Source organism: Notothenia rossii, assembly GCF_949606895.1.
Source record: "Notothenia rossii genome assembly, chromosome: 6".
In the NCBI taxonomy this organism is placed as follows: Eukaryota; Metazoa; Chordata; class Actinopteri; order Perciformes; family Nototheniidae; genus Notothenia; species Notothenia rossii.
In genome coordinates this window covers 2,469,207-2,481,422 of record NC_136909.1, presented here as the reverse complement: position 1 = coordinate 2,481,422, position 12,216 = coordinate 2,469,207, and the positions used below count along the sequence as shown (strand labels likewise).

At 41.5% G+C, this 12,216-nt stretch overlaps 2 protein-coding genes and 1 long non-coding RNA gene across 4 annotated transcripts in view; 1 reads left to right on the top strand and 2 right to left on the bottom strand.

The window, feature by feature from the left end:
- Positions 1-12,216, bottom strand: part of LOC307042907 (scavenger receptor cysteine-rich type 1 protein M130-like) — a gene marked incomplete at its 5' end in the record, with an annotated part of 104,190 nt that overhangs the window by 66,914 nt on the left and 25,060 nt on the right. The gene's annotated exons all lie outside the window — the stretch shown is intronic.
- Positions 2,214-5,972, top strand: LOC307043335. 2 transcript variants are annotated; one of them, XR_013809343.1, is made up of 3 exons: positions 2,214-3,282; positions 3,701-3,782; positions 5,561-5,972. It is a non-coding gene; the product is annotated as an uncharacterized lncRNA (long non-coding RNA). The 2 variants fall into 2 exon arrangements; XR_013809344.1 differs by having other exon boundaries at positions 2,251-2,633.
- On the bottom strand, positions 4,560-8,962 carry LOC307043330 (uncharacterized protein). The gene is made up of 3 exons (XM_079687710.1): positions 8,653-8,962; positions 8,148-8,239; positions 4,560-7,442 (listed from the first exon to the last, which is right to left on the bottom strand). Exons 1-3 carry the CDS (start codon positions 8,921-8,923, stop codon positions 7,347-7,349), a joined length of 459 nt encoding a protein of 152 aa, XP_079543836.1. The 5' UTR covers positions 8,924-8,962; the 3' UTR covers positions 4,560-7,346.

Sequence of the window (12,216 nt, the reverse complement as noted above, 5' to 3'; positions counted from 1 at the left end):
ATCCCAATACCCCTCCTCGACCCCTCCTTGACTCCTCCTTTCCCTCACTCGCGTCCCTTCCTTGCATCTTAGCTCCACCTCCGTAAGATGTGAGCGAGAGACACGAGGAGGTGACGCGAGGACAGAGGAGTCCTCAGGTATTCATTGGGATTTCCTCGTTCACTCAAACGTCACTCTTAGATGACGTTAATGATGACATGTGCACAGCTGTATCCCCTCTCATCGCGCTTAACTGAATAACTCTTTAGAACCGGCCCATTGGTTGTTAAACATTTATTTAAATGAATGAATCTTTCTCTTGTTAGTCAAGGAATTCAATGTATGATGGTTGGTCCTGCTTTTGTGTTCCGTTTTGGTGTAAAATGTAGCCTACATTTAAATATAAATATAATTATAGTAATGTGAAAGCCTTTTAGAAATGAATTGCACATAATAATATAATTCCCGAGTAGTGAAAACACTTCCGCGTAGTCTGCTCGCGTGTATCCTCCCTTTCGTCTCCTCCCTCACCCCTCCTCCCTCACCCCTCCTCGACTCCTCCGTGTGCATTTCAGCTATTGGGACGTCCTTCAAAATGGCGTGTCTTGATCGATTTCCGGGTCAAGTCCCGGAGGAGGGGAAGGCCCTGTTTCAGGTCGACTATTTTCATTACCTCGCTCCTCGGTCCTCGGTCTCACCGGAAGTTGATTTGTCTGCGCCATCTTGAGTACCGTCCCATGGCTCTTTTTCTGCCGGAGGACCAAGGATTGAGGAGCGAGGATCGATAATGGAGGAGCTATAACCGAGGAACCACCAGTCCATCCTCCGATGAAATCCTCAGACACTCGCCCCGCCCCCTTACTGTGTATCGCTCACTGATTGGACGATGCAGTGCATGCACTGATCTCATGCTTCTTGTTCTTGACAGGAGAGCAGTTTCCCAGCGGAGTGAAGAAAATACATGAACCTCACGGGACTCACTGCTCAGTTTAAACTGTGTTTTGTTTCAATTCATGTTTCATTTAGTTACAAAGATGTGATATATCTGAACAACAAAGTGGTCAAAAATCATTTTATTCATTTTTTGGAAACATTTTCATGATCGCTTTTTTCGTTTTACATTTTCATTTATTGTCATTTCCATTCAGTCAGTCATTAAGTGCTATTAAAATGTTAATGTGCTACATATCCACACAAACAGACAAAGTGTGCAATCCAATGAATGTTAATCTAACTGGGTTTTGATCGATAACATATCTCTTTTTCTTCTCTCAATTATTTTATTTATTTTGTGCACTCTAATCAATATTAATCAAACTATTGTTCGTTTATACATTTTAAGAATGGCGTTTATCTTTTTTGAGAATGATTTCTTATTTTATTTAATGTATTTGCGTCTACAACAGATGATACAAATGTTTATGTCAGTACGTAGGCTTGTTTGAGACAAGCGAGACTTGCGCAGACCTGCGCAATTTCCATCAACGTCTTGCTCGTGCGTTGCATGATGGTTCATTTTGTCCGACTTGCTCTGGAGGCTCGCCTACATGAGACGTTGAAATCTTGCGGGACAAAGACGCCCGCAGCCTTGAGAGCGAGGCGCGGCGAGGCGGCGCAGTTCCTCTCCACGGGCTGCGGAGGCGAAATGCTTGATGGGAAACGACTCGCTGGTATCTCGAGCTGAGCGCTCATTGGTGGTTTTTACAACGTGCTGCTGATGAAACTCTCCAATTGGCTCGGCAAAAGTTGTTGTTTTGTGTCAGCTTTACGTCGCCCCCTCCATTAACATTTTTCGTAATTGTTCCACAATGTTTATCATCATGAAATGAATATCTATATATGTTATACTATATTTGCACTGCTTACCGTTTTTATACTTTATATATCTTAGCATATTCATACACACTGTTCATACTGCTCACAGGCTGCTGTGTGTATCTAGTGTATTCATACCCCTCACTGTTTATTCATCATTCAATTCATTCTTTATTTTATTCTGTAGATTGTGTACATTACTTTTCACTTTACTGCTTGTTGCACTCCTAGTTGGAAGCTAAACTGCATTTCGTTGTCTCAGTACCTTTAATCTGTGCAATAACAATAAAGTTGAATCAAATCTTGAGCAGGAACAAATGTATTTACTTAGTACATATCTGACATTAACGATTAAACACGTGTGCATTCTTTATAAATTCAAACCGAGTCACGCCGACTCCGGAGGTGGCGGTATGCACCTTAAAGCTGTTTGCAATCCAAAATACCGAGAGAAGAAGAAGAAGAAGAAGAAGAAGAAGGCAAAGCAGCAGCAGCAGCAGAAGAAGAAGCCGGCTCGGAGCTGTCCGACTTCAGGCGAGCTTTTTGAGACCTCCCCCGGCTGCGATCGGCTATTCTCGACTACTTTCGAGGCGAGCCGCAACGCGTCTCAAACAAGCCAAATGTGTACGAACAGAGGCGGGGGTGTGTGTGGAAACAAAAGAGCTGTCAGACGAACAGCTGTGCGGCGTCATCATCACAAACGGACGTCGCTTCACGTGACGCTCCAGAGGAAAGGACGTCTCATTGCTCTTAAAAATCATTTCCCTGCTTCTCGTGATTTCCTTGCATCTCTCCATGCTTCCCTGGTGGGAGGGACTAGTCACAGGGAAACGACGCAAGTGAGGGAAGCAAGGATTTCATTTAACCGACCTGAGACGGGGCCGAAGAGAGGAGTCGAGGAGGGGTATTGGGATGAGGCTAGGGGGTGAACACTTTTCAAAATAAAACAGGAAACCAGAGACAGACAAAACACAACACAGACAGACCGTGACATATATAATAATTAAAAGTAATGTTACCTCCAACACAAATAATACATATATAAAAAGTACTCACCCAATTTTCAAATTGTAAAAGGGCGTAGCACGGGAAGAAGCATTTACATTAGGTTTGAATATACAAATTATTTTCCACTTTTGTTTACATTACAAGAAAGGGCATCCATTATTCTCTCTACTAAATCCATCACATCGATAGTTCAACCGACAAAAGGTCCACAAATGGTTGGCTGGCTGATTTCCTTTTTAGTTTACTATGTGCTGCTTGGATTAGTTTTCATTAGTTTGTTTATTTCCAATAGCACACAAAAAGAATATTCAGAAACGACAACACAAATAATATCAGAATATGAACAGAGTAATGTCAGAAAGTGCAGACACACTGTAAAAGATGCAGCTCCAAAAACAAGTCAATATATAATAAAAACAAGGTGTTTTCTCTTTTAATAAGTGAACAGATCTGCCAATAGAAGAAGAACAAGATGGCTTGGTGAGATTTCTTGAAGTGAAGATGGGATAATTAGATAAATGAGATCTTGTGTTTAGCTGGGGAAACTTATTTTTGAACTATATTTGACCAGAATCAGGGAATTTGTAACAAGAAAAGCCAGAAATGCTTAGATTCTGTTTCCTGATGTTATCTGGAGATGTTCCTCTAAAATAAGACGTTTTTAAGAGACTTTGACTCAAAAAGATGCTTAAGATGCCTTGCCTAAAAACAAGACTTCAGTTATTAAGTCTTATATCAAGTGTAACGACATATTCTGACTAGAAATTAGACAACTATACTTGGCAAGATTGTACATGTTAGCAGTGCAGACTTGAACTCAGGCTTTAGGAGAGAGACGTGATAACATGTACGATGAGATGCATCTGGATCTGATTCTGAATGACTTGTTTTGATGCAGATTGTCCCCCGGTCCTGTCTCTGACCCGGCACCGTGAGTCCTGAGCTGCAGCTTCTCCTGCTGGTGGCTGCAGGGAGCGCAGGTAAACACAGGGACTCAGTGCATTCACTCAATGCTACACTTCACTGCAAAACTACTCAAAAGTAGAACAAATAACCTGCAGACATCAACTAGTTGTTAACTAACATGCATATTAGCAGTATATTGGCTCTTTATTAGCCCTTAGATGCCCGAGTGACTGGACCCTACACTCTTCCATAAGTGGGTCACAAAGGACCCGTATTAGAATAATATGTGTTTTTATGCCCTTTTTGCCATTTTGGTTCAGAAAGATCACTTGTATAATATTTAGTATTATATTTAGGTTCACACTAGAAGTATTTTATATTTAATTTTTCACTATTTAACATTTTAGACATTTTTTTTACATATTGATGCAAAGATCTCCGCTATTCTGAGACCCTCACAGCATTCCAGTCCCTTTTCAAAACTCATCTCTTCTCCTCTGGTCTACTCATAGCCCCCCCATCAATCCATGCCGATTGACCCCCCACCCTAACCTTCCCTTATATTGTAAAGTGATGTTGAGTCCTTGAAAAGCCCTATACAAATATAATGTATTATCATTATTATTATTATTATTATTATTATTATTATTATTATTATTATTATTATTATTATTATTATTATACTGACAGGTTTCAGATCTTTCTGTATAAAATAATCTTCCTGAGAGGTGTCACTTGTGATGTCGTCTGTGTGTTCCACAGTGAATGTATTCCTGACAGCAACAGGTGATAAGAATAAAAGGTTCCCAGAGGATCCCATAGGAAATGCATGCGGGTCATTTTTGACCCCCTTATGGAGACTTGGGGTAGAAATACAAAAACTATAATTTCTTAAAATGTAAATTTGAATGGCATGATATCCAAAACATGTTTTTGAGGAATAGCTGGAATATGAAATGATAACAATTTTTAATTACAAAGTTCTTCAAGAAAACCACCTCACGGGGTCCAAAAAGACCCACTTATGCATCCAAGGGTTAGTCGTTATAAAACACTTATTAATGCCTTATTCTACATGACCATATTCTACACGTAATAAGCCATTAGTGGAGAGTTTCCCCTCAATGACCCTCTGATTAGTGCTTATTGATTGTAAGTCAGGAAGTTGTTGTACACGAGTCTTAATATGCTCAATATGGGCCTAATAAGGCAGCAGTACCACAAGAATAGTAATTCTCCCATAATAACACTTAATGGATATGATCTATTCTTATGAAACAAGACATGAAACTATAAGTGTTAATTAAGTCTAAATAACTCAAAATGAGGTGTTTCTATCTAAGAATATGTTTTGGGGTGTTGACAGTTCAGCTACCAATAGCAAGGTGATATTGACCTGTATGTTTCATATGTATTACATTGTTATTTATTAAAGTTAATATACCAGAAATCATGTTCAGGTTGGGAGTCACACTAACCCTAACCCTAACCCTTTTTGTTGATTTATTTATAATTGGATTTCTTTATAATTTGTGTATGTGCTATGTTTGAATTCAAAGATGATTTTTCTGCACATTCTTTGCAATAAAGTGTTCATAAATTAGTGTAATGCAATAATAACTAATCTGATCAATACTTTTTTTTGCATCGCTGTGGAGAACACCTGTTTGACTCAGAGATGATTTCAATACTAACTCGCTATGTATGCCTAGTTCTGTTAAGATAGGATAATAATATACGTTATTGATCCCAAATTGGGAAATTGTTTTGTTATCAAATATTGTTAATAGTATTCATATTTTTTTTCTTCCCCCCAATTTCCGGCGCCCCCCATGGATGGATGCGCCCTCAGCATTCGCCTATACTGCCTACGCCAAGGGCCGGCCCTGTTTGACTCAGAGATGATTTCAATACCAACCTGTTAGAACTAAAGCCTTGAGCTTTAGTTCTCACACAGAAACAAAGCAAGCACATCATGTTCCAACCAGGAGAAACACTTTTGAAATCAGCTCACTCTCAGACTTTCATGGATTTTAAAGAAGTTTTATTATTTGTTTGGTACATAGCAAATGACAGCATTTATTACAGTGATGTTGAACATCTCATGATTTCTGGAGGATTCTGCTGTGTTCAGAATTCAAGACGATTTGCTTCATCGTAATCTCATGGAAACCAAATTGGTCAAAACTCTTCATGATAAAATCAAGTAGAATTTGTGATGCAAGATTTAAGCAAAATCATGAAAAATCTTCAAATACAACATTTGTTAAAAAAAGCCACATCTAAAAACCTTAATAGGCCAAAGCTAAATTCTTCAGAAATGCAAAAAACAACAAAATGACTCAAAATTCTTATGAAGCAAAAACATTTCTCGGTTCCAAAATCACAACACTTGTTTACGGACAATGATAACATTTTAAGTTCGAAATAATTAGTCTCCTGAATTTGGGAAAATCCTAAATCACACAAATATTCTGAGTTCTTTGAAAAAAGTGAAATTTTAAAGAAATGTAAATGTTTCATAAAAGTCCAAAAAGTAATGATTACATATTATTGATCATTTTGTGAAATAAGTTCAATCCTCAATAATACAAAAACAAGCACATCTTGATCACATAACAAAGCACATGACCTTTCAAAAAGGAAACTTCTACGAAATGATGTACATTTTGAATTACAACATGTTAGTATTTAATATCTTATGGATTTGGGAATGCTCTCCAATAGGTGGAGTTCTTAAAAACAGCTCAATTACTACAAAATACAGAAAATAACATAAAACATGATATAACGTAAGAAAAATCCTGAATGATTGAAAATGATTCCAAACTGAGCTCAGTACATGTGAAATAAGAACATTAAAGAAAAGTTAAAATCTTATACATTTAGGCAAATTACAAATATAATCAGATTTCTCTGAAAAAGCTTCTTTTTTTTTTACAAACAATCTCTTCAGACCAAAATCAAGCTGAATTCTTCTGAAATAAAAAAACATCAGCGTTGTTGTGAAATAAGAAATGTTTGGACTATTTACTTTTGTTCAATTCCTATCTGGATATTGATCAGCTAAATCTGCTCCTGCTGCTGAAATGACCCATGTGACCCACGAGGGGATCAAATATCCTGTCTCGCTGATCAGATGAATTGTTGAGAAAAACGTAACATTTTAAAAAGTGTACTTTGTTTCATTTGTTGATTGAATATAAAAAAACCTTGTTGTGGTCGAAGTCTACAAATGCAACACTAGGTGGCGCTGTAACGCGTTCCTCCTGTTATCTCAGGGATCACTACATTAGACTCAAACACTGGGTTTTGTAACACTGTTTCTAGAGGATATGTGAACATTAATATATGGCATTAATTGGTCGACTTAGTTCCTGAGCGGCCTGGGTTGGTGTGTCTGGTTTCAAACTGCACCGACTGCATTGACTTTTCTAAATCAAACTAACTTGTGATGTTTTTTAAAGATCTTCATCTTCAGTGGGAACCAATGGGCTTGGAGCTGACAGGAAGTCAGGAAACATGAGGCCCTAACACAGTGCTGGTGACTTTCAGAGTGAAAGCTATATTTTCTAACGTTGGTTAAAAGCTATAAGAGCTGATGAACCCATGTGTGTGAGAGGAGCTCCTTGGAGCTGCTACTCTGCTCCCTGAGCTCCTTCCTCTTCAGCAGGAACACCCAGGTCATCCAGCTCAATGTCCTCCTGTCGGCTCGGCCTCCGCCCCCTGGTGGCCTGGAGAGACATGACAGCACACAGTGAGACTTCCTGCATCACTCCTGTTCAATAACACACACTGTTTCATTCAGTCAGTGGAACAACAACATGTTTCAGTCCCTCATCATTCAGTCAATGGAACAACAACATGTTTCAGTCCCTCATCATTCAGTCAGTGGAACAACAACATGTTTCAGTCCCTCATCATTCAGTCAGTGGAACAACAACATGTTTCAGTCCCTCATCATTCAGTCAGTGGAACAACAACATGTTTCAGTACCTCATCATTCAGTCAGTGGAACAACAACATGTTTCAGTCCCTCATCATTCAGTCAGTGGAACAACAACATGTTTCAGTCCCTCATCATTCAGTCAGTGGAACAACAACATGTTTCAGTACCTCATCATTCAGTCAGTGGAACAACAACATGTTTCAGTCCCTCATCATTCAGTCAGTGGAACAACAACATGTTTCAGTCCCTCATCATTCAGTCAGTGGAACAACAACATGTTTCAGTACCTCATCATCCAGTCAGTGGAACAACAACATGTTTCAGTCCCTCATCATTCAGTCAGTGGAACAACAACATGTTTCAGTACCTCATCATTCAGTCAGTGGAACAACAACATGTTTCAGTACCTCATCATTCAGTCAGAGGAACAACAACAACATGTTTCAGTACCTCATCATTCAGTCAGTGGAACAACAACATGTTTCCGTACCTTGCAGTAGAAGTAAAGTCCGATGTTCACCAGCAGCACCAGCAGCTGAGTCAGCGGCAGGACGACGGCTCGGATGATAAAAGGTTCTGGACCTGATGGAACACCATCACATCAAGAGTCAGCAAACACAAAGAGACCTGAACCCACTTCAGCATGGAGACTCCTCTCTACAGTTATATTACAATAAACTACATCTTCTTAAGATCTCCATTCAACCCCAACCCTTTCTCCTGTTCATACCAGACAGTAGGACTGAAGGGAGAAGCTGCTAGCTGTATCTGTTGAACACTCAGTACTCATGGCAATACTCCAATGTAAACTACAGCTGACTGGAGAATGTGTGTTCTGGATTCATGTCTTCACGGTTCATTGCACTTATTGTACGTTGCTCTGGAAAGCTACATGTGATGTAAGGGTGTGACTGCTTCAGTAAAACACTCAGTCCTCACCAGCGTTCTCCTGGGGAGCATCACGCTCTGTCCTACAGTAAACTCTAACAGCTCACCTGTGACGGTGACGGAGAGCAGACGGCTCTCAGAGGAGGAGTCCTGAGAAACGTGATAAACACAGCTGTAGTTTCCCTGGTGGGCGGGCTCTGCAGCCAGGAACAGGAAGTGGGCAGAGTGATTGACAGCTGGCTGGGTGTCGTTGTGAGTGGAGGAGCTGAGCAGGAAGGAGCCTCCTGGGTACTGAGGCTGGATGGAGCAACTGATGGTGAAGGTGGAGCCTCTGAACACGTGGAACCCCTGCTGCTGGGCCCCGGAGACCCCGTACATGGAGGAGGACACAGAGATGTTGGGCTGAAACAGCTTATCTGGAGAGAGAGAGAGAGAGAGAGAGAGAGAGAGAGAGAGAGAGAGAGAGAGAGAGAGAGAGAGTTTTGATTTGAGTAAGCTGCATCAGAAATGAGCTCCTGAACAAAAAATCGAAATTGGACCTAAAAAGTGAGACATTTTATAGGAAAATCTGCAGAATTAACTCCAAAGAAGAGTTAACGACATTGATCGACAGAAACCAGAGGAAGAAACGCAATTTTTGGATGTATTTTTGAGTTGAAACTACAAACTAGCTTTCAACTACCAATTGACAACTGTCAACCGTCTAGCTGTGGGCTGCTAGCTGTGGGCTGCTAGCTGTGGGCTGCCAGCTGTTACCTGCCACTGTTGGAAGGAGCTGCACCAAAGAAGGTAGCGGAACATTATAAACTGTGAATTATTTCATGAAGATAAAAAGAAAGGAAAAGAAAAGTATTTGTAAGCTAATTAATTAGCCTAGCCTCTCTTTGGAACAAAACAAGTGGTCGCCATGGAAACTGTCCAGCAGGCAAAAAAGAACTTCTCAGCTCTCAGAGCAGAGGGAAGAGAGATTGAATATCCTGCTAAATGCAAGAGTGTAAATGCCAAGGACAAACACAAGGAGAAGACACTGTGTGGAAACCCAGAGGTCCTCTTCACTGACTATGCCCAACAAAAAGGAGGAAGGAAGAAGAACCTCATATTCTTCACTGATTCCATCTACATCTGGAAAGATACTCTGTGCAGGAATTATGCATACGTATCCAGAGAGGGCATCGGCTCAGGAGGCAGATTAAAAATGTGTAAAGATGAACACCTTGACAAAGATGACCCTCTGCTCACCATCACATACTACACCAAAGGAAAGGTCATGGTCCAAGGGAATGAAGCCAACCTGGAGTCATTCCAAGAGGCATTCCCCCTGTTGAAAGCTGAGGTGGACAGAGGATCAATGTCCCCTCTGATGTCCCCTCTGATGTCCCCTCTGACAGCGAAGGTGATGAGAGCCCAATAGAGAACCCCAACACCTTGTCCATCTCTGCCCCTCCCACACCGGCCAGCTCCAACAATCGGCTGAAGGAGAGTATGGCCCTGCTGGAGCTGGACTTTGCAGAATTCAAAGAGCGGACCCAGGCCAGGCAGTCTGGTCCCCCAGACAACACTCTGCAGCAGCTTAAAGAGGACCTCCAGCAGCTCAAGAGCGACAACGAGGCTTTGGCATCTGACCTCAGAGGAAGTGTAGAGGCACTCAAACAGGAGAACAGTGTGCTCCGTGTTCAGTTAGCCAAGGTGAGGGAGGATGCTGAGTGTAGAGAGAAGAGCTTCACCAGGCAGGTCCAGCACCTGACAGAGAAACTCTCATCAGTCCTCACAATGACGAGTAGAGAGACACAGACTCTTCCTGCCAGTGTCCCTGGCCCACCCTCTCTGCTCAGCACCCAGCCCAACAACACCCTGGCCCGTCCTGATACACCCACACAGCCAGCTGCCCACAGGCAGCTCTGCCCATCCCAGCCTCCCTCTACTCAGCAGGAAGAACAAGACCCACAAGTGGTCCTGCTGGCTGACTCAAACGGGAAGTTCCTGGACCCAAGAAAGCTTTTCCCTGATAAAAAGGTGCTGTCTAAACACTGCAGCCCCCCAGGCCAGGCCATGAAGCTGTTGAAAAAGGAGACCCTCAGGAGCCCTCAGTACCTGGTGATCCACACGGGAACAAATGACCTGCACACCCTCCGTAGGGACACTGCTGAGGCAGTGAGGAAAATGGCGGAGCAGGCCAGTAAGGAATTCCCTGACACCCGCATTGTGGTCTCCACCCTGCTGCCAAGGACAGACTTTATATACCCACCAACCGTCAGCCATCGGAACAGCCTTGACTCTGAAATCAATCAGAATGGCAAAGAGATAGTGCATCTCTGTCGGGCCTTAGGCCTGTACATAGTGAACGGGAGGTTCAGAGGGGACTCTTTAGGGAGATTCACATACTCCTCAGCTCTAGGGTCTAGTGTAGTAGACTATGCAATCACTGACATGGACCCCTCCACTATCAGTGCATTCACTGTCAGACAGCAATCCCCCTTTTCAGACCACAACCAAATCAATGTGTTCTTTAAAGTCTCAGGTCCAATGAGTGACACAACAAGGGGACCCAGTAAGCTGTATACATTCAATCCTACTTACAGATGGGCCCCAGACAGTGGAGACAAATTCACCATGGCCTTGAACTCACCTGATCTGATGAATGACATGTCACTATTTGACCAAAATCAATATGTTCCTACCAAAGATGGTGTAAACATGGCCATTGATTATATCAATATGATATTTCACAAGGCAGCTATTAAAGCTGACCTTGTAAAACAAAAGCGGAAGCCTGTTAAAAGGCAAAACGCTGACGAATGGTTTGACCAGGAATGACCATCAGAAAAGACCTGAGAAAAATAGCAAATGAAAAACATCGGCAACCAAACAACCCAGCCTTACGCATTAGATACAATGACCTTTTAAACAAATATAAATGTACAATAAGGAACAAAAAACAAACTGATACCCACATGAAACTTGAGGATATTGAGAAAGCCATTGATCAAAATCAATTCTGGGATCTGTGGAGCAACTTCAACACAAAACAACCGCAAGCATTACCCATCCAAAACGGTGACATCTGGAGAGAACATTTTGAAAGTTTGTACAAAGACATACCAATAAATCTAATGAATTCAGATCAATGTATTACAAAAGAGAAACTCCAAACATTAGAAGAAACTATTAAAGACCACCAGGACCCCCTTGATTTCCCAATGACTTGGGAAGAGTTGACCACACAGACACAATCTCTCCGGCCAAGGAAAGCTTGTGGCCCAGACAACATTCAAAACGAAATGCTCAGATGCAGCACCCCAGAGATGCAGGGTACAGTATTAAAGCTGTTCAATATCATATTGCAGTCAGGATGTTTTCCTGACATCTGGTGCAAAGGGCTCATTTCCCCCATTCATAAGAGTGGAGACAAATCAGACCCTAAGAACTACCGTGGCATCTGTGTCAGCAGCTGTCTGGGGAAATTATTCTGTAGTATTCTAAATAAAAGAATACAAGATTTCCTTAACCGACAATCCATCTTGAGTCAAAATCAAATTGGCTTCCTTCCAAAACACCGCACCACCGACCATGTATATACCCTTCACACTTTAGTTAACAAACATGTACACCAAACAAAACATGGTAAGATATTCACTTGTTTCATTGATTTCAAAAAAGCTTTCGACTCTATT